Here is a 22377-nt window from a genome sequence, read left to right on the forward strand (position 1 = left end):
TGAAATCTTATTTACCACATCTAGTTCATCCTCTGATTCTCACCAGTTACTCACATAACAGGTATTCCCCATGCAGCATGGTAAACCAGCTCTGGGACAGTGCCCCTTGGTTTTCTCACTACACCTTACCCTTTACTCCTCTGGTTGAGCTTCCTCAGGAAGACACGGGTAACTTCCAGGGCCTCCCTTTCTCTTAGCAGCAAATTTCCTGAGGTGTTGCACTTCAGGTCAATCCAGTCCGTGCGCAGCATATGGAAGTCCAGGTTGCTCATGCTGAAGGTCTGCTCCCAGTTGACCGCCTGGTCAAACACTGGTACGTAATCAAAATCCTCCTCATCTTCCTCCTCTGGCTCCCCATCCACCTCTTCCTCCTCCTCTGCTGCTCCTCCAGACTTGCCCTTCAAAGGAGATACCTGTGCCTCTCCTTCACCCACATCCCCATTGGTGGCCACCTTCGGCTCAGCAACGTAGGACTGCACCTGGCTCAGCCACTGTGGCAGCCCGGGCTGCTGGCTGGGGCTGGCAGCACTCACTGCCTGTCTCCCGGCTTTGCCAGAGACTGGGCCTCCTTTCCCAGCTGGCACGGTGCCTGCTGGCTGCAGCCTGTCCTTTGTGGTGCCGAGGTCTCCTTGAGGTCCTACCCTGCTGGGAACTGCGACCCCTGAGTCCCTGGGGTGACCAAGAGACTGCTGCATTTGAGACACAGTCCTAGAAGGAGGGATTGTCCTTCTGAAAGGCACTCTCCCCTGGATGGCCCTGGCATGCTGAGGAGGGCTCCTGGAATTGTCTTTGACGCCAGCTTTCACATGGGGTCTCTTCGTTACTGGGTTTCCCTCTAGGCCAGCCAGGCTGAGGCTTTGGTTGGCAGAGGCCAGCATGGCTGATTTGATACCAGACCTTTTTGTCCTCCTCCTCCGTATCTCCTCTCCTGCATCGTCCCCCATGAGCGAGAGGAGCCGGCGGCGCTCCCGGAGGGAATAGTCCAGGTGGATATTGTCACTGCCCAGCATGCTGCTGGGAGCCTTGTCTGCTGGCCCTGCCCTCCCTGTGCCAGCGTGCTCAGGGGCACTGGTGCTCTCCACGTCCTGCTCCTCGTACTGCAGGTCATCCAGGTTCCCCTCCTCGGAGCCTGCAGGATGAATCAAAGTTACACCTCTGGCATCCTCCAGCTGCCTTCCCTGCCCAGGCACCCACCAGGCAGGGGGGACAGCTCCTTCTCGCCTCCCCTCAGCGGTGTCTCTCCTGCTCAGAGGGACAGGGATGCTCTCCCACGTAGGAGCCGTGCTCTTGCTGCCACCAGCCTCCTCAGCACCCATCACCCGTCACTGCCAAAGGCTGTGGAGCTGTCAGGCTTTGCCCTTAGCTGTGGGTCTGGCCACAGCTCTGCAGGGCAGGTGTGACCATAGGCTGCCACACTGCACACCTCTGGATGTGTTACTCCTGCCCATGTTTTTACTAGAATTGCACCTCAGCTAAGCTGTGGGCCTGAGAGTTGTCATGTTGTCTACTGCAGCCCACTGTTTGGTGAGCTCCCACCCCGTCCTTAAGGGAAGTAAAAGTGGCAGCAAAAGTCTCCTCCCAGCCACAGCAATCTGGCAGGGAAAGGCTGAGACTTCCTTGGCATGGCAAGTCAACAGCTTCCTTCGGCTGGTGCTGCAAGACCACACACAAAAGTGACAGATAAAAGGATCCTCTGGGTTCTGACATGAGGGCCCCTCCTACCTGGGTGCTCTGGCTTTTCTCCAGAGTCCAGGCTCTTCTCTGGCCGATCCATTTTCATGTACTTGTAAAATCCAAATCTGCAGAGAGAAGAGCAAAACACAAGTTTGATGAATGTTACTTTGCCCTTTCTTGGAAGAAGGAAGAAGATCCTGAGCACAGGGAGGCCACAATCAGCTATCTTACTGGGAAAGTGACCCTCTTTATCCTGCAAAAGAGTCCTCCTGAATGGCTGGGAGTCCTTGCACAAGGTGTCTGATTGTTGCAGTAGGGAGAATGCAAGTAGTAGCTCCCTTGTGGGGCCACCACTGGGATTTGGGCCCCAGTGAAGATGAGTGACATGCATTTCTTCCCCCAAAGAGAGGCCTGGTGGTGGCCATAGTTTGGCTTTCACAGTGACAGCCATCAGCAGGCTCCAGCCACTTGCAGGCCAAACTTGCTGGGAATACACTGCCTGATGTAAGAGAACAAACATGCTCTGACTCAGCCACTGGGTTAACAGTGAAAGAAAAGGGCTGGTAGTTTCCCCTTGAGACCTAAAAATATTTTCACTAAAGTTATCAAAAGAAACTATAAATGCTCTAATGTTTTGCAAGACTTAGGGGATCTTTAGGAATTAAGAAAAGTCCTACAGAAGTGAGCATGAAATTCTACACCAATTCCAGCCTTCAAGCTTCTCCCCACCCTGCTAGTAACCCCAAATTTACAGCATGCTACCTTTCCAAATAATAAGGGTTTTCCTGGTAGAAGCATTTGTTGTCTTTCTCCATGTGGCTCAGGCGGCTGTAATCATTTGGGTAAACAAAGGATAGATGAACCTGTGAAGAAGAGAGAAAGACAAAGTGAAATGCCAGACATCAGACACAAGGTGACCCAGGCATAGCTGCAGGATAATCAGCAGGAGTTGCTCACTCTTTCCAGTAGCAGGCTATGATAAAGGAAGACAGAAGAAAGCAGAAGCATACATGTATGTATGCATGTGCCTTTTACCCTCTCCCTCAGCATCTGCCCACCTCTCTGTGAGCTTAAGTCCTACAACAGAGTGAGAAGTAACTGAGAGAGAGGTGGCCAAGTCCTCCTGAAGAGGTGTCAGTGGCTTTAGTAATCCACACACACTACAGTCCCCCCCAAGGAGAATGAAACCCTCAGCAATTGTGAGACTCCCTGCAAAGGCAGGGAGGCCTTTGGCTAACATGGGGCCTCAGGCCCCATGGCTAACAGGATTTCTTCTTCCTCCTTGTGTATCCCAGGGCACGAGTCAAATTAAGAAGTCCAACTTACGAACTGGAGCCCCTGGTAGCGCTGCAGAGGAAATCCATTCACCAGGTAGCTGGGCTTGTAGGGGCAGTCCGGCAGGGCCCGGCGCACGCGGGACTTGCTGAGCAGAGGCACTGCAGGGAAGAAACACACAGGCAAGGGCTGCAGGAGGAGCCCTGCTGCAACCACGCACCAGCATAGCTACTTCTGTCCCTGGGTTCTATGTATCCATGTGAAATATTAAGAGATAGATTAAACAAACCTTCTTGCACAGCTCAGCTCTTTACATTCCTTTAAAACGCTCACACAAAAATATGCTTGGGGATGTTGTTTGAGCTGGATACCAAGAAAGAGCAGCTGGCTTTAGTCTATGCTTTGACTCCTACAGTGACTGATGCTGTAGCTGCCCCTCTCTTTGGCACCAGGAATAAAAAAGCACGGCCTGGATAACTGCAGTGCAGGAGGACAATTTTTCTCAGCTGTGCTCCTGCACAGGCTGCAGTTACTCCCTCAGCTGCTTTCCAAGTCTCACCTTCATAAAGAGTGTCCCGGGGGTCAGGCTTCAACATGTCAGCTGGGTGTACCCTGCTGCCAGCAGCCCAGCTCCTGCCAGTGGCCAGCGTCTGCGGGATGTGCCCAACCTCATCCATCTTCAGAAGTGTCTCATCTGGAGACCAGAGAGAGAACACAAGGGGGAGACAGGGGCTAACTTCCTCCTTGTCCTAAAAAGCACCTCTCTCCAGTGCCAGCCCTTTCCAAATGGCATTGCATCCATGGCACTAAGGCTGTTTCTGGCACAGGCAAAGGAAAGGCTCTGACCCAGAAAGCTGGAGATAGAGAAGCTGTGGGGTGGGAACACGGCTTTCACTGAAAGAAAACACACACAGTGATGAGGAGTGGGCAAAAATTACCTCCTGCCTTGGATACACCACCACTGAACAGGCTCCATGCTGGCAGGAACTACTGGACACCTCTGTATTATTAGTACTAAGTTTCTTTTCAAAGGAGGTGAAGTGAGATGAATGGGAGGAGAAAGCTGAGGAGCAAAGGAAGGACCTTCAGTGGCTGAGGAGGATGTTACTCCAGAAAGGGAATGAAGCCCCACAGTAAGCCAAGAACAACAGGAAGCTCAAAATGAAGACTGGGTACTGGTTACATTTTTACTTGGGTGCTGCTGTCACTGGACTTCATGTCTCCATGGATCTTACTCTAAAATGAGGGAAATTGAATAAATATCCATGAAGGAAAAGCAATATCCTGCCAAGGGCACTGGTGGGCAAGTTTGGGGTACTGAACTACATGGGACCCTAGAAAGAATGGGATGTCATGTAATACAGCCAAAGGCTAATATGAACAAGGGAAAAAACTATGGGCAGAATGCAACAGATAAAAATGAGACTGCAGCACTGCACCTAAAAGTGAAGGGATCTTCTGGAGTGTCAGCCTTCTACTCTACAGGTAATGAGTAAGAAGAAAAGAGCAGAAGGAAAAAGGATGAAGATGGAAGACCGAATGGAAAGCCTAGTCCTAGCCACGTGGGAGGCTTCAGAAAATACAGCAGCAGGTTGTGATCCAAGATACAGCAAACAGATGCCTTGATTACATCAGGGAGTCTTCCATGCACAAAAGGGCTGGTATGAAAAAAAACCCAGAAATGTTGGAAGGCAACAGCAGCAGATATGGAAAGGGGGAATGCTGGCAGAGGAAAGTGATGATGACAAAGCTGGGTAAGGGTAAACAGGACTAAGGAGCTTCATAACTGATAACACCACACTTGATGTGCTAAGAAGGGTTTACAAAACAGGAGGGACTGGACTGATGTGTTTGCAGCAATCCAGCACCAACTGAAAGAGACTTGAGGCTGGGACAGAAGAAAGCAGCATCCCCCATCATCGCCAGTGATTCCCGTTGTGTTCAGGACCCAGAGTGAAATCTCCTGAAGTGCTAGAGCAGCCCCTTCTCCCTGGTTGTGTCCAGCTGGCAGCACACCCCCACAGCTCCCATGTTTTGGGACTCATGTTCCCCCTGGCTCTCAGCAAGCAATCTCCATCCTGTGTTACTCTCAATCTACAACACTTCTCACCTTTGCAGACTCTCCTCTCTGCCCTTCCTCACTAACTCTAGACTTCCCTGAAATAATGTTCCAATCTTAATTCTGACTCTCCCATGTTTAATAATGAATCACACTCTTTCAGAAGTCCAGAAGTCTTTCTCCTGAAGTGTCTCCACTTTTTTCTCCCAATGATGAGTATGCCTGGTATTTTCCTGGCTAGACAATGATTCATGGTGAAACACTGGATGCTGATACATTTAGGAAGAATGAGGAGGTGCTTGGGAAAACTTGTGATGAAGATACTTACTAGCAAAAAGGGAGAGATATTGGGAGTCAATGACTTTGAACTTTGCTTCTGGATCATTCAGTCTCCACTGGAACAGAGAAACACATTAAAATGAAGTACCTATGGAGTTAACCAAGCCTGAACAAAAGGAACACACTACCCCTACTAGGACCGAATTCACCCAGCAGCAAAAGACTGGGAATAAGCAGAGATCCCCCAGGACACATCCAAGCCAGGAAAGGCCAAAAAGCTGTAAAGACCCCAGAGAAGGCAGATCTATCCCAAGTAAGCAGAGGAAGGGGTCCTGACACATGGCCAGGACTATCTCACACAGAAGTAGGTAAGGGCTCTGGAAGGGATGAGCTGCATCTCATGCAATGAGGAGCTGAGGCCAGGGGAAGGAGGGAAATGGTTACAAACATCATTCCCGAGCTCTGTGGGGACACATATACAGGACCACCATTTCCACAGACTCACTGCCACTTCCACATGGTCTGTTCCTCTGTCATCCTGCTTGTGCAGCACCTCAAAGTAGTACCTGCCCTCTGCTGACAACCTGCCAAGAACAAGGTGTCTGTCACCAGAAGCATTAAGAAACATTTCTTAGCTTGTCAGCAGACAATGAGTGCAGAGCAACCACACCTCTGAAACAACCTAATTCTCAGGGTAGGCGGGGTTAGTGCTGCCAAGAAAATTTAGATCCTGACTGTGAGATAGGCAGCTTCACTTATGCACCTGGAGCACTCCAGACCCTTCTCAGTTAATGCTGAATCACTCCCTCTCAGTGTGGCCTGCTGGGTTTTGGCCTCTAGGAAACCTGGCCAGTTCCAAGGCAGGAAGCTTGGGATATAGTTCATACAGGGGAGCCTGGATGTGCTGGTGGTTGATTGCTCCAGGGAAGAAAAATTCAGTGTTGCACTCCTGCAGTAAATCAGCAAGGCTTTGGCAGTACCCCAGAGTAATCCCTTTCTCTGTATTGCGAAACTCTTCAGGGCAAGCCTGAGTGCTTTTCCCTTATCCTTGTGATTTCCTGGTCATGTGCAGAGGTGGCTGGGACTGAGGGACTTTGCTCACGCACCTCACCATGTTTGACTTCTGGCTGTGAAATTTCCCAAACTCTCCTGGTGCAGTCCACTCCTTTCCCGTCTGTGAAGAGACAGAAGATGGCTCTAGTTAAAATGAGTTTCTTCCCTTGTTACTGCACTGACAATGATAAAAAAAGGAAAATTTAACTCCCTCTTCTCTCCAATTCCTCCTGGTAAGTTATCTGTGAAACCCATCACCTGTGGACAGATTTAAGTCCCTTAATTGTGGACAAGGGACTCCCAATAGCACTACCAAGAGGTAAGTGGCTTAAGATATCACATGTCATACCCCATCTGGCACCTGTGCTGATGCTGTCTGTAGTTGGGCAGGGAAAGAAACCTGGGTAGTCCAAGGAAGCAGTAAGGCAGGAAGGTCTCTGTTCCCACAGGAACATTAAAGCCTCGATGGGAGAAGCCATGCAGCATGCACTGTACCTTGCCTACGCTGGCCAGCAGCTGGAGACCAGAGGGCTTTTCATCTGGACTCAGCCAGAACTCAGCATTGTCATCTGCAGCAATGGCAAACTGAAACTCCCCTGTTGAGAGACGGAGGGAGTAAGTAGAACTTTGAGGTAAGGGCTTGTGCACAGAACAGATCCTGCTCCTCTAAAATGCTGTCTTTACCCTTTTTCCTGTTGAGACCACCATCCCCTCCCCTTTTGATATTATCACCTTCCTGCCTTTGAACTCTCTACTAACTCTGCTGTGACTGAAAACAAACTTTACGGATGTCACTGGTTCAGTGTCCCTCCTGCACTGGCTTCACCTGACATCTAACCTGGAAAGCTAAGAAGCCTATGCAAAGCCTCCCCTGACATCCCTTTTGCTTCCAGAGCAAAAATTTGTGTGAGATGCAGTGTTTGGATGGAGGAATGTGCACATGGAGCCACAGAGGGAGACAGAGGTGCCTGAGGTTCACCCTTTGTCCTGGGTCACAGGGATGGCAGCTGAAGGCCAGTGACAGAGGCTGAGTGCCAGCAGGCTGCTCGGGGCAGAGGCATGCAGCTGGGGGACACAGATGTCACTGCTGTCAGATGGCATTCATGGCAAGCAGAAGGGACATCACTGACGGCACGGACAGTCCTGGCCATGCCAGGGAGCGAGGCAAAACTCAGGGATTGTTTGTGGCCACATTCATGCATGCACAACAGCATTGTTATTTATCAACATTCTCATCTGCTTTCTCCTGTGCTTCTCCTCACCAGGGAGGAGGCAGACGTGTTTCCAGCCACGCCAAGGCCATGGCCAGTCACACACACCACCCACACAAGAGACCTGTGCTGGGCTTGCCAGGGTGAGGGCAGCATTGGTTCAGTACCAGGAGGGGAGGCAGGGGAAGGTGACAAGAGACATGAGTGAAGGCACTCAGAGCCCTCACCATCAGTGAAAGGATGCAGGTAACCAAATATCCGGAGACCATAGTTGGTCCATTTTGGGGACACGGCCAACTTCTTCAGCATAGTTCTTGTCTGAAATGGAGGAAGAAAAAAATTCATAAAAATAATTTTAGATGTGACAGGAAGAAGGGAAGAACCAAAAACCTTGGGACAGGTGGGCAGAGGGTTTTCTCTGAGAGGAGGATAGAAGCAGAGTGAAAAAGCCAACCAAGTAAGAAATGAGATGGTCAGGTGCTGCTGAGAAGGGGATGCACTGAGATGGTGGGCACAGGACATGGCATTCCCTAGCCACTTGCAAGGAGAGCACCAAATACAGGGCTCCTTCAGCCTGTGTCGGAGCCCTGGCAGGCCAGCAGGTGTGAAATGACCCTCCCCTGTGCCGCAGAAAAGCTGCTACCCTTGAACCCTTCTGAAAGCTTCCTGCTCCCTCAGCAGAAGGACAGAGGAGGTGGTTGAGAGGAAAGCGGTGAATTTTAACAAAAAGCAGAACAGAGAGGGAGGAAGGGGCAGGATGTGAAGGGAACAAGGGTGATCCACCTGGGAAGCTGAGCTGGGAAGTGCAGGACAGTGGAGGTCATGGTCTTACTCACGTGAGGGAAGAGAGGGAAGTGAAGGTTTCTCCTGAGCTGCTCGATGGAGCTGCCACACCAGTCCTCAAACACGTGCAGGTTGGCCTGGCCCTGGAACTAGAAGGCAGAAGTGGGGCACCATGAACTGCTGCATCCAACCCCTGTGTCCCTCCTCTGCTCTGACAGCCTTGGCCATGGCCCCTGGAGTGCTTGGGAGAGTGAAGGAAGATTCCTTTGCTATGATGGACTGGTCTGTAGGAGACATGGGTCCAGAGCACTGCTGCTCATCTGCTGAAGGTGTGGGGCTGGCACACACACACCTGAATGGCACCAGGGCTCCGCTCCATCAGGGAGGTGTTTCACCAGAGGGCTGTGCTCTGAGGCCGTGGTGTGCAACACACTGCAGGGTGGCAACAGCTCCCCATGATGTAACACTGATGTTCTGCAAGAAGGCGTTTTGGACTCCCTCACCATCTCAGAATTATTTTCCTGACCTGAGGAAGAGGGGACACCCTAGGGAGGGAAGATGGCAGATCACCTTCTCAGAGCATGTCCTAGAGGTAAAGCTGATGAAAGACATTGAGGACAGGGAGATGGAGGCCCGGCAGAGCAGGGAGCAGCAGCACAGGCAGCTCAGTAGGCAGCACAGCTTCTGTGTGTCTGCAGAGACACAGAAACACTGAGGGAAGTGGGGGTTCCAGCCTGGACAGCACAGGAGGGTGTGCAGTGTGAGTACAGCTCCCTGCTATGCAGCCAGCCCCATCAGGAGAGGCTGCCACTGTCCAGCTGAGACCTGGAGCACAGGGAAAAGCTTGCTGGCCACTGTGGGACTTCAGCAACACACTCCTCAAAGGACAGACTTCACTTCTGTCAGAGCCATTCAGAAGGGACTCTCTGTCTGCTCCCCAGCAAAGTCCAGGCTTTCTGCCTGCAACCAGTGGAGCTGGATACTGAAACCCTCCTTGCAGGACTGGCATCCAACAGTGAAGAATAAATAAGCTGGAGACGGTACAAGCTACCTTAGATGGCAAAAGGCTGAAGAAAGGAATAGGTTGCCTTGGGACTGGGGAGGTTTTGCTCTGGCTGTCTTGCCTATATAAGGGCTGTGGGAGCAGGGCTGAGGAAAGAGCCTGAACAGCACCCAAATGTCTACAGATGGCAGCAAATTCTTAGTTTTTGCTGGGGAGGCTCTAGCAGGCCTGAAGCAGTACAGTGGAGGAGGGTCCAACCTCTCTGTGCACTTCTGCCAGAGAAACTTCTTCACTGAGTTATTTTTCCCAGGATGGTGGGTTTGGGGCGTGTTTTGAAATAAACTGTGGCTTGAAGTAAGGCTGTGAAGCAGATCTGGCTTCACAGCAGTAATGCTCCTTGCGAGCTGTGGACTTTGGTTGTGCATGTGAAAACCATTTCTGTGTGCCAGGCAAAGCACATTCACAACCACTGCTGCTCTGGAGTGGTCTCTTGTCAGCCCTCTCTGACTGGTGTCCCCACTGGCAGGGCTTGATGGATGTCTGCAAGGCCATGATGCCCCCCACTAGCATCTCCTCCTCTGCTGACATCCCTCAGCCTGGATTCTGCCCACCAGACAAGAGGAAAAGCAGCGAGACAACGTGGATGGAATTCCTCAGAGCAATGCACAGAATCAGAGTGGAGGACAGACAGAGGGCTCAGGGTGATGGAGGCAGCCAAAAGAAACCTGGGACTCTGCAGGAACTTGTGATACAAATAAATCACTACAAGCATGACAAACACTGAATTGGAATTTAATTGCTCTGCAGTCCCTTGCCCCTTGGCCAAATCCAGGTTCACACCCAAGGGTCTTAAACTGCTTTTCTCAGCCAAATCAAATAATGACAACTGCTGTTTCTTGTGGAACATGAAGTGAGAGGAACAGGCTGGGCTCCCACAGAGAATCACTGCCAGAAGCTGAGTCCTATGGAAGTCTGTTGCTACCCACAATGATGCTGGTTTTCTGGGTTTTTTTTTTCAGAATTGCTTGCACACCGCAGGCAGCAGGCTCAGAGCTCTATGAAACGTAGCACAACACTCCCACACTGTGGACAGGCTGGCACTGCAGTTCACTCCTGCCAAAGACAGATCCCAGGGATGATCTCAAAGCTCAGGACTGCAATGAAGCTGGGCTGGCTTTGACACGGGGCAGCCCAAATGCAAAACCAGGTATCTATGAGGCAAATCCCAAAAGACTGGCTATAATTGCTCAGGTGTTTGCAGAGTAAAACTTGGACCAGTCCCATTGCAATACAAAACTTCACTGCAGTTTGGCAGTATTAGGAGAGGGCAGCCTAATAAAAAATAAGGCAGACAGCACTGTACTAGGTACAGAGATAATTCCTGAGATTTCTAGCCCAACACCTACCTCCAAAACCTTTACAAAGCCTCCACAGAGAAGATTCTGGCAGGAGTTAATGAGATCACCTTGCTTTCCTGCACTCACAGCTACTAGAAATAATTAACTGGTAAATAATAAGTATTTCTTGCATGTGATTTTAAAATCGTTTCTAAATCAACAAATTTTCTTCTGAGTAAAGACAGCTTAGCTTAGTTTCTGTTTCCTCCTAAAGGGCAAAAAAGAACATTATTGACAGATAAGTGCTGGCTGCCCAAAGTGCTGCTTTGGGACTGAAAACTGAGCTAGGCTTTAATTTTAGGCCCCCACGAGTCATCAGCATGGCAGCTGTTTTGAAACTCTATCACCTCTGTCCCTCCAACTCAATTCACAGCTGCCCATTACAGGCAGCTGAGAAATTCTTCTGTTTGCTATATGAGTACCTTCTCATGCAACACGCTGTAAAAATCTCCTGCTTGGGGCTTTTGCAGGTTGCAGTTATAGAGCAACATCACCACCATTCCCAATTCATGTGCACAGAAATGTCAATGGATTTTCTAAAAAAAAAATATGTTATAAGAACATGATTCCAAAGCATGGTTATTGCATTTGACTTCCCAGCTTGCCCTATGTATGACTTCCTACCTGTCCCTGTTTTGCAAAGGGCTGGAAATGTAGGACCTGGCAAGCAACAAGTTCCCCTCCTTCCCTTAAAAACCTCTGCTTTGAAAATTCTGGTTAGACTGATTTGGCCAGACCCAGGAATAGAAGCCATGACTGTTAGTATTCAAAGGAGCTGGTATTATGTGACCTTCCCACTTAGAGGGCATCTCCTGCCCTTGAGGATTCTCCCTGTCCCAACAACTTTCTCCACTTGCTTATCACCCTGCTGAAATAGCAGCAGTGCAGGTTCCCAGCTCAGGCCCAGAACAGGCACAGGTCACACAGCAAGGGCACCAGAACAGGGCACAGTGTGAGTGTGCCCTGGAGCACACAGCACAGTGTCAGTGTGCCCTGGAGCACAGAGCACAGTGTGAGTGTGCCCTGGAGCACAGAGCACAGTGTGAGTGTGCCCTGGAGCACAGAGCACAGTGTGAGTGTGCCCTGGAGCACAGAGCACAGTGTGAGTGTGCCCTGGAGCACAGAGCACAGTGTGAGTGTGCCCTGGAGCACAGAGCACAGTGTGAGTGTGCCCTGGAGCACAGAGCACAGAGTGAGTGTGCCCTGGAGCACGCAGCACAGTGTGAGTGTGCCCTGGAGCACGCAGCACAGTGTCAGTGTGCCCTGGAGCACGCAGCACAGTGTCAGTGTGCCCTGGAGCACAGAGCACAGTGTGAGTGTGCCCTGGAGCACAGAGCACAGTGTGAGTGTGCCCTGGAGCACAGAGCACAGTGTGAGTGTGCCCTGGAGCACAGAGCACAGTGTGAGTGTGCCCTGGAGCACAGAGCACAGAGTGAGTGTGCCCTGGAGCACAGAGCACAGTGTGAGTGTGCCCTGGAGCACACAGCACAGTGTGAGTGTGCCCTGGAGCACGCAGCACAGTGTCAGTGTGCCCTGGAGCACGCAGCACAGTGTCAGTGTGCCCTGGAGCACAGAGCACAGTGTGAGTGTGCCCTGGAGCACAGAGCACAGTGCGAGTGTGCCCTGGAGCACAGAGCACAGTGTCAGTGTGCCCTGGAGCACAGAGCACAGTGTCAGTGTGCCCTGGAGCACGCAGCACAGTGTGAGCGTGCCCTGGAGCACAGAGCACAGTGTGAGTGTGCCCTGGAGCACAGAGCACAGAGTGAGTGTGCCCTGGAGCACAGAGCACAGACTGAGTGTGCCCTGGAGCACAGAGCACAGAGTGAGTGTGCCCTGGAGCACAGAGCACAGAGTGAGTGTGCCCTGGAGCACAGAGCACAGAGTGAGTGTGCCCTGGAGCACAGAGCACAGTGTGAGTGTGCCCTGGAGCACGCAGCACAGTGTGAGTGTGCCCTGGAGCACGCAGCACAGTATGAGTGTGCCCTGGAGCATGCAGCACAGTGTCAGTGTGCCCTGGAGCACGCAGCACAGTGTCAGTGTGCCCTGGAGCACAGAGCACAGTGTCAGTGTGCCCTGGAGCACAGAGCACAGTGCGAGTGTGCCCTGGAGCACAGAGCACAGTGTCAGTGTGCCCTGGAGCACAGAGCACAGTGTCAGTGTGCCCTGGAGCACAGAGCACAGTGCGAGTGTGCCCTGGAGCACAGAGCACAGTGCGAGTGTGCCCTGGAGCACAGAGCACAGTGCGAGCGTGCCCTGGAGCACAGAGCACAGTGCGAGTGTGCCCTGGAGCACAGAGCACAGGGTCAGTGTGCCCTGGAGCACAGAGCACAGAGTGAGTGTGCCCTGGAGCACGCAGCACAGTGTGAGTGTGCCCTGGAGCACGCAGCACAGTGTGAGTGTGCCCTGGAGCACGCAGCACAGTGTCAGTGTGCCCTGGAGCACAGAGCACAGTGTGAGTGTGCCCTGGAGCACAGAGCACAGTGTGAGTGTGCCCTGGAGCACAGAGCACAGTGTGAGTGTGCCCTGGAGCACAGAGCACAGTGTGAGTGTGCCCTGGAGCACAGAGCACAGTGTGAGTGTGCCCTGGAGCACAGAGCACAGAGTGAGTGTGCCCTGGAGCACAGAGCACTGTGTGAGTGTGCCCTGGAGCACACAGCACAGTGTGAGTGTGCCCTGGAGCACGCAGCACAGTGTCAGTGTGCCCTGGAGCACGCAGCACAGTGTCAGTGTGCCCTGGAGCACAGAGCACAGTGTGAGTGTGCCCTGGAGCACAGAGCACAGTGCGAGTGTGCCCTGGAGCACAGAGCACAGTGTCAGTGTGCCCTGGAGCACAGAGCACAGTGTCAGTGTGCCCTGGAGCACGCAGCACAGTGTGAGCGTGCCCTGGAGCACAGAGCACAGTGTGAGTGTGCCCTGGAGCACAGAGCACAGAGTGAGTGTGCCCTGGAGCACAGAGCACAGACTGAGTGTGCCCTGGAGCACAGAGCACAGAGTGAGTGTGCCCTGGAGCACAGAGCACAGAGTGAGTGTGCCCTGGAGCACAGAGCACAGTGTGAGTGTGCCCTGGAGCACGCAGCACAGTGTGAGTGTGCCCTGGAGCACGCAGCACAGTATGAGTGTGCCCTGGAGCATGCAGCACAGTGTCAGTGTGCCCTGGAGCACGCAGCACAGTGTCAGTGTGCCCTGGAGCACAGAGCACAGTGTCAGTGTGCCCTGGAGCACAGAGCACAGTGCGAGTGTGCCCTGGAGCACAGAGCACAGTGCGAGTGTGCCCTGGAGCACAGAGCACAGTGCGAGTGTGCCCTGGAGCACAGAGCACAGTGTCAGTGTGCCCTGGAGCACAGAGCACAGTGTCAGTGTGCCCTGGAGCACAGAGCACAGTGCGAGTGTGCCCTGGAGCACAGAGCACAGTGCGAGTGTGCCCTGGAGCACAGAGCACAGTGCGAGTGTGCCCTGGAGCACAGAGCACAGTGCGAGTGTGCCCTGGAGCACAGAGCACAGTGCGAGCGTGCCCTGGAGCACAGAGCACAGTGCGAGTGTGCCCTGGAGCACAGAGCACAGGGTCAGTGTGCCCTGGAGCACAGAGCACAGGGTCAGTGTGCCCTGGAGCACAGAGCACAGGGTCAGTGTGCCCTGGAGCACAGCACCTGAGCTCTTCTCCCCAGGGAGGCTGGGCAGGCTGACACCCTCTGAGCACTGTCCCACCAAGGGAGAGCTGAACCCTTACAAGGGCAGGGAAGGGACAGCTGGGCTAGGCCCTTGCTTGGCACTGATGCAGCTGTGGCCCTCCAGGGCTGTGGGAGCGTGGCTGGCCTGAGCCCCAGCCCAACCCTCCCTACTGAGCACACTGGAAAAGTGTCTGTCTGCAGTCCTAGGCTGCAGTAAAACATTTTGGTATTTTTGCTTCCATCTAGTGAGAAATGTTAGATTATCAGCCCCTGCTACAAGAACTGACCATAGAGGAGGATCAGGAACATAGACAACCCAGACCTCTTCCTAGCCTAAACCCTATAATGTCAAAGCTACCTGGGAGGTGGCACCACACACCCAGGGGCTCCTGCTGAGCAAGGAGCCCAGGGACGAAAGATTTGGCAAGCAGCAAAGCTGAGAGAGTTGCAGCAGCAGAGACATGACCTCCTGCCCTGTAACTGGAGCAGGATGGAGAGGAGAAGCTTTCCTAATTTAATCCCGGGCAGCTTTGGCATCACAGAGGCAAATCAGCTGCATAGCTGCACGCAGCCCAGGGAATGATAAACAGGGAACAGAGAGGGCCTGAGCCACAGAAGAAAGGCGACATTGTGCTGCCAACTAGAAACTCCTGAGTTTGTAAGACTCTTCTGTCTCCTCAGAGTGGCTGCAGCCCCTCCTCCTGCCTGGCCCAGCTCCCCTGGCTGGGTGACATTGAGCAGCCAGCAGCTGGGCTTGGCAGCATGCTCTGCTGCGCTGGGCACTTGTGGGAATCCATCAAGACAAGTTAGCAAGACAGCCCCTGTCTGGATGGGCACGAGTAGACAAGGAAGGGACATCAGCAGAGACAGAGTGAGCAGCAATAGCTTTGTCTTTCAGTCCTTTCAGGAAAGGATGCTTCCTCTTTGGGCAGGTTTGGTAGCAGGACAACACTCCAGCACAATCCTTTGGTTTTGTGCAGCACCTGTGCAACTGTGCATGCACCCCAGCACTGCTCAGACCTTTCTCCTCTCAGAGCTGAGCAGATGCTTTTGCAGAGGTAAATGAGAACAGCCTGGCTAACCTTTCAGTCACTTTTCTGAAAGTCCTGCCCACACCTACAGCAGTGTCAAATGGTGACACTCATACCCCACAGTGAGGTCTGCCCTGACGATAGCCAGGCACGTTTCTGAATTAGTGAAACAGAACACCTCACACCTCTCCAGCTTGGGCAGGCAGTGTGTGATGCTGGGAGCTGGAAGACTTTGCTCTGGTGCCTGGAAGTGACAGTAAGAAGACAACCATCATGTGCACAGGCATCTTGAGGAACCAGGAGCAAGGGTGAACCCTCCTTTCCCCCAGGTGCCAGAGCAAAACTTCAGATTGGGATTTCCAACGAGCACACTTTCCTACCACATTATCCAAGGCTGAAGACTTAAGCTGCCTATCTCATATCCTGAAACTGAGAAAGGAAAATTGAAACCTGTCCTTTTTTGGCAATGCTGGCTGCCAGCTCACTCTGCAACCCTGTTAATTATTTATGTTCTTCAGGAATATGCCTCTCTATTAAAACAAAGCCCAACTCCCTGAGCTGTGTGAGGCAACCTGGTGTCCCTTGCCCCGGGAATGAGGCTGCAATTAAGTTATTAGAGATGCTGTGGGAAGGGCACAAGGGGATTACAGACCCAGGGTAATTAATTTGGGCAAAGTCACAGAAAAACTTAATCCCCAGGCTGGGAGAAATTTCAGTTGGTGGTTGGGAGGACAGCAAGCAGCTCTGTACAGAGCTGTATCCATGGATCCCTCTCCACCTCCTGCAGCTGGTCCTGGTGAACCACTGGCCTCTGTTTGCAGTCAGGAGGACTCTGCTGACCCTCTGGGCACACACAGTGCTGCAGCAAGGGCAGGAAATTTTGCCTTATACAGCCAAAGAGAAAATTGGCCAGGCCACAGAGTGCACCTCTAACCTGGTAAAGGCTCACTGCACACCACAGCTGGCCACTCTCCAGATTCATGTGCTCTGGGAAATCTCTAGGGAGGGGATCAGAGACACAGGGCAAAGCCTCAGGGGAAGCTGGGAGATGCCACACAGAGCCTGTATCACCCAGTGCCGTGGGAGAGGGGAGCAGCAAATGCTCAGTGTCATCCCTGGGCACAGCAGCAGCCCTGTCCCTGACATCCTGCTGGCTCTTGGCCAGCAGCTGCTGATCTGGAAGGCAGCCCTGCCTGCAAAGTCCTGCAGCTGGAGAAGACCCCAGGCTCCAGCTGGGACCAGCACTCCAGAGCCCACACTCTGACACAGAACAGATCAGTGGCCTGATCTGCTTCTGGGCACTGCAAGGTGGCTGATGCTGCCTGTTGCCAGGAAAGCCAAGGCTGCAGGGACCTGAACTGCTCCTTGCTGTGGCTAGATGGATACACTCTCCCTCCATTACCAGTGAGATCTGGAGATCTGAGTGCAGGGCCAGCAGCCTGCTCCCTCCCCTGGGGACTCACAGAGGCTCCTTAATTTGTGCAGGTCTCTAATCACCTTGAGGAATTTAGTGAGCTGACTCCATTAACTAAATGCCCCCTGGCTGGTGTCCCTCTCATTAGAAGCAGGCTGCATTGCTCCCTTATCTGAAGAGGAATGATGAGATAAGGGAACGAGGGAGGAAAGAATAATTGAGGCATGAAGGAAACAAAGGGAGTGTTTACCCCAACCTGCAAGGGTCACCAGAGAGGGTCTCTGTTCATGGAAGTGCCACTGAAGTGGAGAAATCTCCACCTGTGACATGCAGGGATGGCAAAAGCCAGAGCAAGAGCAGTGGGACACTTCTGTGTGCCATGAATTTGCTCATTTAATGATTGGCCCTACACACCCCAGCCCTGAATAAACTTCACTTTTCAGGAAGGTAGAGGGCTGCCTGGAATTGCAGGTGGGTGCCTGGAGCCTTGAGGAGTCGTGGAGACACCAAATTATCTGGAATCCTGACACTCCAGTCTTTCCAGATGATTACTCAGGTCTGTAAGTGTCATTAAGCAGGGAGTGGACTTCTAGTAAAGTGAATTAATTTCCAGCCATACCTCGCTGCCTTTCATTTTTGCTCTACAGGTCTCTATCCATAACCCCCCTCGCCCAAAATGATGGAAAAAGGCACCCACCTCTGGCATCCATGGGACAGGGCTGCTAACAGCTGCATAATTGGATTTATTCCTCCCACCTATTTGCAGCTCTTGGACCTGAAACACAAATAGAGAGAAGTCAAAATAACCTGAAAAATGGCACAGCACTGACATATACAAGGTGGTTCTACACAAGCTCTACAAGAGGGTTCAAATCTCGTCACAAGAACATAGGAGAAAATAAAACAAGTTTTCAAGCTCCCTTTCCAAAGGACAAGCCAGATATCATGGATGTAACATGGTGAAAATGCTCCCTGGCTTTTTGACAGTACATCTACATGGTGAACTGCTGAAGGAAAAAGGATACCAGTATTTTATAACTGTTTGCTAGAGTTAACTTTAGCACAGAGTTAAAACTTAGGTCATTCTCTGGGGCTTTTTTCCCCATCTGTGTTTCAAGAATGTTCAAGCAATAGCTCTTCCAGCACTGCCTTCACTCAACAGTACTGAGATGTGCTTCACTGGAGAGCAATGAACTCTCTCCTGACCTTTCACTTCTGCTCCTATCTTGCCTCCCTCTGCCACAAGCCCAGCCAGCTTCATCCCACCCCCGTGGCTTGGTACATCTAAAATACCTTAATTGACTACAGTGGAGCCATTGCAGGTTCATGTTGCTGGGAGTCAGCTCAGATTTTGCCTGTGGCAAGCTCTCCTTCCTGTGTGAAGAGAGAGCTGTCTCTTGGGGCCAGCATCAGAAAGGAAGGACTGCCCGTCTGCATGTTCAGAAGGCAGCCCAAGAGTCCTCACCTGGTGTTCCAGCTTCTGTGGATAGTCCAGCTGAAGGCTCGTGTCCCCTCCTGGGGCATTGGTGTCTGACAGAACCTTAGCAAGCTCCCTCCAGCTTTCATATCCTGTACAGAGGAAACAGAAAGGTGTCAGGAAACAGAAAGGTGTCAGGGAACTTTTTTTCTTAAAAAAAAAAAGTGTAGCAGTCACCAGTATGAACTGGTCTTTCAGGGCTGAGACCTCTAACAGTCTGGAATGGTCCAGCAGAGACACGGAGTTGTTTTATTTTGCTTGGAGTTGGCAGACTGGCACAGAGAGAAAAACTGCCTGTATTTTCCTTAAAAGCTCTTCCCTCCTTCTTAATGATTTGCTACTTAAATGAAGATTCATAGTTCTAAGATAGATATCAGAGATTTCATTAATCACCACACAACTAGGAATATTTTTTAGATTACTCAGATAATCCCAGTAGTCAAACTAAAGAATATAAATTTTTATCAATTAGCACTGCCAAAGAAAAATAAGACAATAACCAGATTATTAATTAACTTAACCATCAAAAGAATATTATTCCTATATGCACCTATTTTTACAATAAAAGCTTCAATTTTTTCTTCTTGAAGGAAATTATGGATACTCATCTGCCACACCTAAAATATTGGCAGTGATGCAGTCAAGGACACTGCTATTCAAGCAAAGTCACCTTCTAGGTTCAAAGCAACTTCATTTGAAACTCCCTTCCCATCTCATTCTGCTCAATCCAGAAGTCAGGATCAATTCTGATTTCCTTCCAAAGCTTCAGTGACCTCCTGGGTTTAGGAGGAAAAAAGACAAGCAGATGCACCTTGTAGCTCTCTCTGTGCCTGCTGCCCCTATCACCAATGAGACAGTGCTGCTGAGCACAGCTCAGACCTCCCAGCAGTGCTACAGTGCCTCACACTATGTGGTTTTCAGATCTGAGAAACATTTTGGCACTTAATCAGTAAGTGACCAGCCTGCCAGCAGCTCAGTGCTGTGCCCACAGCAGCTCCAGCCTGAGTGGAGTTCCAAAACCTCCATCAGCCCTGGCTTCTCCCAGGCTGGTGACAAACCAGCTTAATACCCACACACCAGGGAGAGCAGCCAGGCTCTCTTCCCCATTTTCTTTACAACTGGAAATCATCCCCAAAGCTCCAGGAAGCCCAAAGAACTTGGCTGCCTTGGGAACCATCCCATTCCCATACAGGGAACTGCCACTGACATGTTTTATGAAAAATCCTTTCCTTAGGATTTTTCCTCCTGAGAAGCTGAGAGGCCTCAGGAACAAAATGTAAACAATGATTATCTGCTGCTGTGGAATGCAACAGGTGGATCTGTGATTGGTCTCGTGTGGTTGTTTCTAACTAATGGCCAATCACAGTCCACCTGTCTCAAGACTGTTTCGGTCAGTCCGAGCCTTTGTTATTCATTCCTTTTCTATTCTTAGCTAGCCTTCTGATGAAATCCTTTCTTCTATTCTTTTAGTATACTTTTTAATATAATATATATCATAAAATAATAAATCAAGCCTTCTGAAACATGGAGTCAAGATTCTCATCTCTTCCCTCATCCAGGGACCCTTGTGATTGCCGTCACAGGGAATCATCCCAACAGCTTCAAGTCTGAGTGTTCAGATGAATGGTCTGAGCCTTCTACACTATTCCTACAGCCAGGAGTGGCAGGAACATGCCCTGAGAGGGAAGGACTGCTGGGGAAACACCTGCTGTTCCAAAGGCAGCACACCCATTTCATCCAATCCACCCACCTACACCCTGCCCACCCAATCTGCAGCACAGGAGACTCGCTGTGCCCTAGGCAGGAGCATGCTCCATCTGCTTGCTTTGGAGGGGGCTTTTTCAAGCCATATGGCTTAGATCATCTCCCAGACACCTTTGGGGTACACAGAGGCCAAGGCAAACCCCAAACCACCCCAGGAACTAGAATTCACAAACAGCCCTTTGCCAGATCCCCCTCCCTGGCTGTGCTAAGCTCTTGGCCAGTTATTGTAACTACAAAGAGGCTTGCAAAACTCTGTCTCTCCTTGCTCCTGAATCCCACAGGGTCTGGCAGAGGTGGGCAGAAAGCTGCCTCCTACAGTGTGCTGATCAAAGGGGGGCAATTAACAAAAAGAAAGTGCAAAAAATGTGAAAAACATGAAAGTAGTCAGAGATTCAAGTGAGAGACAAGACTCAGAGCCAACTAGGGTGTCCTGCTTTCCTGATGTGGGTGTTGGCTTGGATGTGTGGGTTTCATTCCGGCCTGTGAGATGCTGAACAGTCACAAATTTCTGATCAAGATCTTCTCACCCCCAGATTCTGATTTGAAGCTATGCATTTCAATTTATGACTAAAAATAGCGAAGTCAGTATTTATCTTCTGCATTAGATTTTTCAGTTACTGGGTGAGTAACCTACTGATTAATGCAGCTAACCACAACTTGTGCTTCATGGACTGACTGTCATGGGAAAAAAGGAGAAATTCCTTTGTCTTTATATAATTTTATGTGTAACTAGTGAGTTTCCCCCTTGTTCAGAGCAATGAGGCAGAAACTACAATTTGTGAGAGTCCTGCAACTGGACACACTTGGAATGGAGCTGAAACAGATTTTAGTTCATGTGAAATTCAGCACTTGCTGCTTTGAGGGCTCTTTATAATAGTAGGAGAGAACAGCAGGCTTTTTTTTTTTTCAGAGAACAGACACATAGAACAGTAGAATATCCTGAGTTGCAAAGGGGCCACAAGGATCACTGAAACCCAGCTGGCTAGAGAGGAAACAAGTAAATCAGGGAAAAAAAAAAAAGGCAACAGAAGTCAGTTCACCCCTGGAAATTCACAGAGGAAAGACACCAAGAGCAGCAGGTTTTTTCCTCTTGTGCAGAAGGAAGAGGTTATTTGGTTTCACTGTTCAACTCAGCACTTCACTGCCCTGTGGAATAAGCTCAGGACAAAGCATCAGTAACCTGCCTCTCCTGGGAAGGGCTGCTGGCCACCACAGCCAGCCACTCTGGCTGCTCCATGGCTGGCATGGAGCCTGCCTCCCAGCAAACACAGAAGCCTGGCTGCACAGAAGTGCCAATGGCTGACATTTCTTTGACCCTTGGAAAAGAGAAGAAAGGGAGGCAATTCTCTGTGTTGTACAAATATTTAACTAACACATCAGCCAAGCACAGAGCAGACAAAGGAGCTACGAATTAATCTGGAGGCAGTGATTTCCTTGCTGGGTAATTTGTGCTTTGACAAGCCAATTCTCCAGCATGGTAGGAAATTATTTTCAGAATATAATAGGATCAACACTCCCCTTAGAGAAAGTTCTCAGCACTCCAGTTCCTTCTGAAAAGATTGGCTTTTCCCTGGGGGTCTCCACAGGACACCCTTGAAGAAGGACCTGGTTTTGCCCATGCTTTGCTCACTAAAGGGAGGAAACCACAGAAAATTCAGATCTCCTGCAGTCAGAACACCTCCCAAGGCCAACTGCACACCAAGGTTTTCTCCACAGCATGTCACAGGATTCAAGACATGGCCTTGCAGGTCTCCACTGCTGTGTGACAGCTGGAGAGGGGAGCCCTGAGGCCACATCCACTGGCCTGTCTCAGGAGCACCTGGGCAGGATGATGTACCACAGGTTCAGCCTGTCCTCAAGCTCTCCCTGAGCACTGCTCACTGCCTTGAGCACTCTCTTGATGGCTACCTAAAGTCAACAGGACTTGGCCTGGAAAAAAGCAGGAGTCAAGAACTAAAATACTTCAGCAAATATTTGAGTGTTGCTAAGAAAGAAGGCCAGGACTATTAGTTTTGATGGTTTTGCTCCAGTCCCTCTACAAAACTGGTTCTGGCTAAAGAAAAAAAAAAAAAAACCCACAAAGGCAGAAATCAAAGGCTTGAGAAGAGCCTGTCTCAAAGTCAGGGGAAGATGCTGGGCCAGGCCTTGCTGCCATCAGTCTGTCCAACAGATGCATGAGACAGCTCCTTGCCTTTCTCTCTTCTGGGTTTCACTTCTCAAAGCATTTCCCATCACTTCCCAAAGCACACCAGTTGTTTTCCAAGGCTATTTTTTCACCTCAAACACCTC

The 22377-nt window shown here is 51.0% G+C and overlaps 1 protein-coding gene and 1 long non-coding RNA gene across 3 annotated transcripts in view; one reads left to right on the forward strand and one right to left on the reverse strand.

Annotated features, from left to right (window-relative positions):
• Positions 1-22377, reverse strand: part of B4GALNT3 (beta-1,4-N-acetyl-galactosaminyltransferase 3) — a 65977-nt gene that overhangs the window by 9095 nt on the left and 34505 nt on the right. The window contains exons 2-14 of one of the 2 annotated variants that reach the window (XM_059845703.1): positions 18313-18416; positions 17545-17622; positions 8388-8483; positions 7779-7869; positions 6836-6936; positions 6394-6461; positions 5793-5871; positions 5337-5403; positions 3509-3643; positions 3001-3110; positions 2437-2537; positions 1723-1799; positions 130-1129 (exon numbers count right to left, since the gene is read on the reverse strand). In XM_059845703.1, coding sequence (XP_059701686.1) covers positions 130-1129; positions 1723-1799; positions 2437-2537; positions 3001-3110; positions 3509-3643; positions 5337-5403; positions 5793-5871; positions 6394-6461; positions 6836-6936; positions 7779-7869; positions 8388-8483; positions 17545-17622; positions 18313-18416 — 2107 coding nt within the window. Of the gene's footprint in view, positions 1-129; positions 1130-1722; positions 1800-2436; positions 2538-3000; positions 3111-3508; positions 3644-5336; positions 5404-5735; positions 5872-6393; positions 6462-6835; positions 6937-7778; positions 7870-8387; positions 8484-17544; positions 17623-18312; positions 18417-22377 lie in introns of both variants that reach the window. The other variant, XM_059845701.1, reaches the window with a different exon arrangement.
• Positions 6436-10115, forward strand: LOC132327034 (uncharacterized). The gene is made up of 3 exons (XR_009486426.1): positions 6436-6573; positions 6790-6972; positions 9864-10115. It is a non-coding gene; the product is annotated as an uncharacterized LOC132327034 (long non-coding RNA).

The sequence above is a fragment of the Haemorhous mexicanus genome, chromosome 5 (assembly GCF_027477595.1).
Source record: "Haemorhous mexicanus isolate bHaeMex1 chromosome 5, bHaeMex1.pri, whole genome shotgun sequence".
Lineage (NCBI taxonomy): Eukaryota > Metazoa > Chordata > Aves > Passeriformes > Fringillidae > Haemorhous > Haemorhous mexicanus.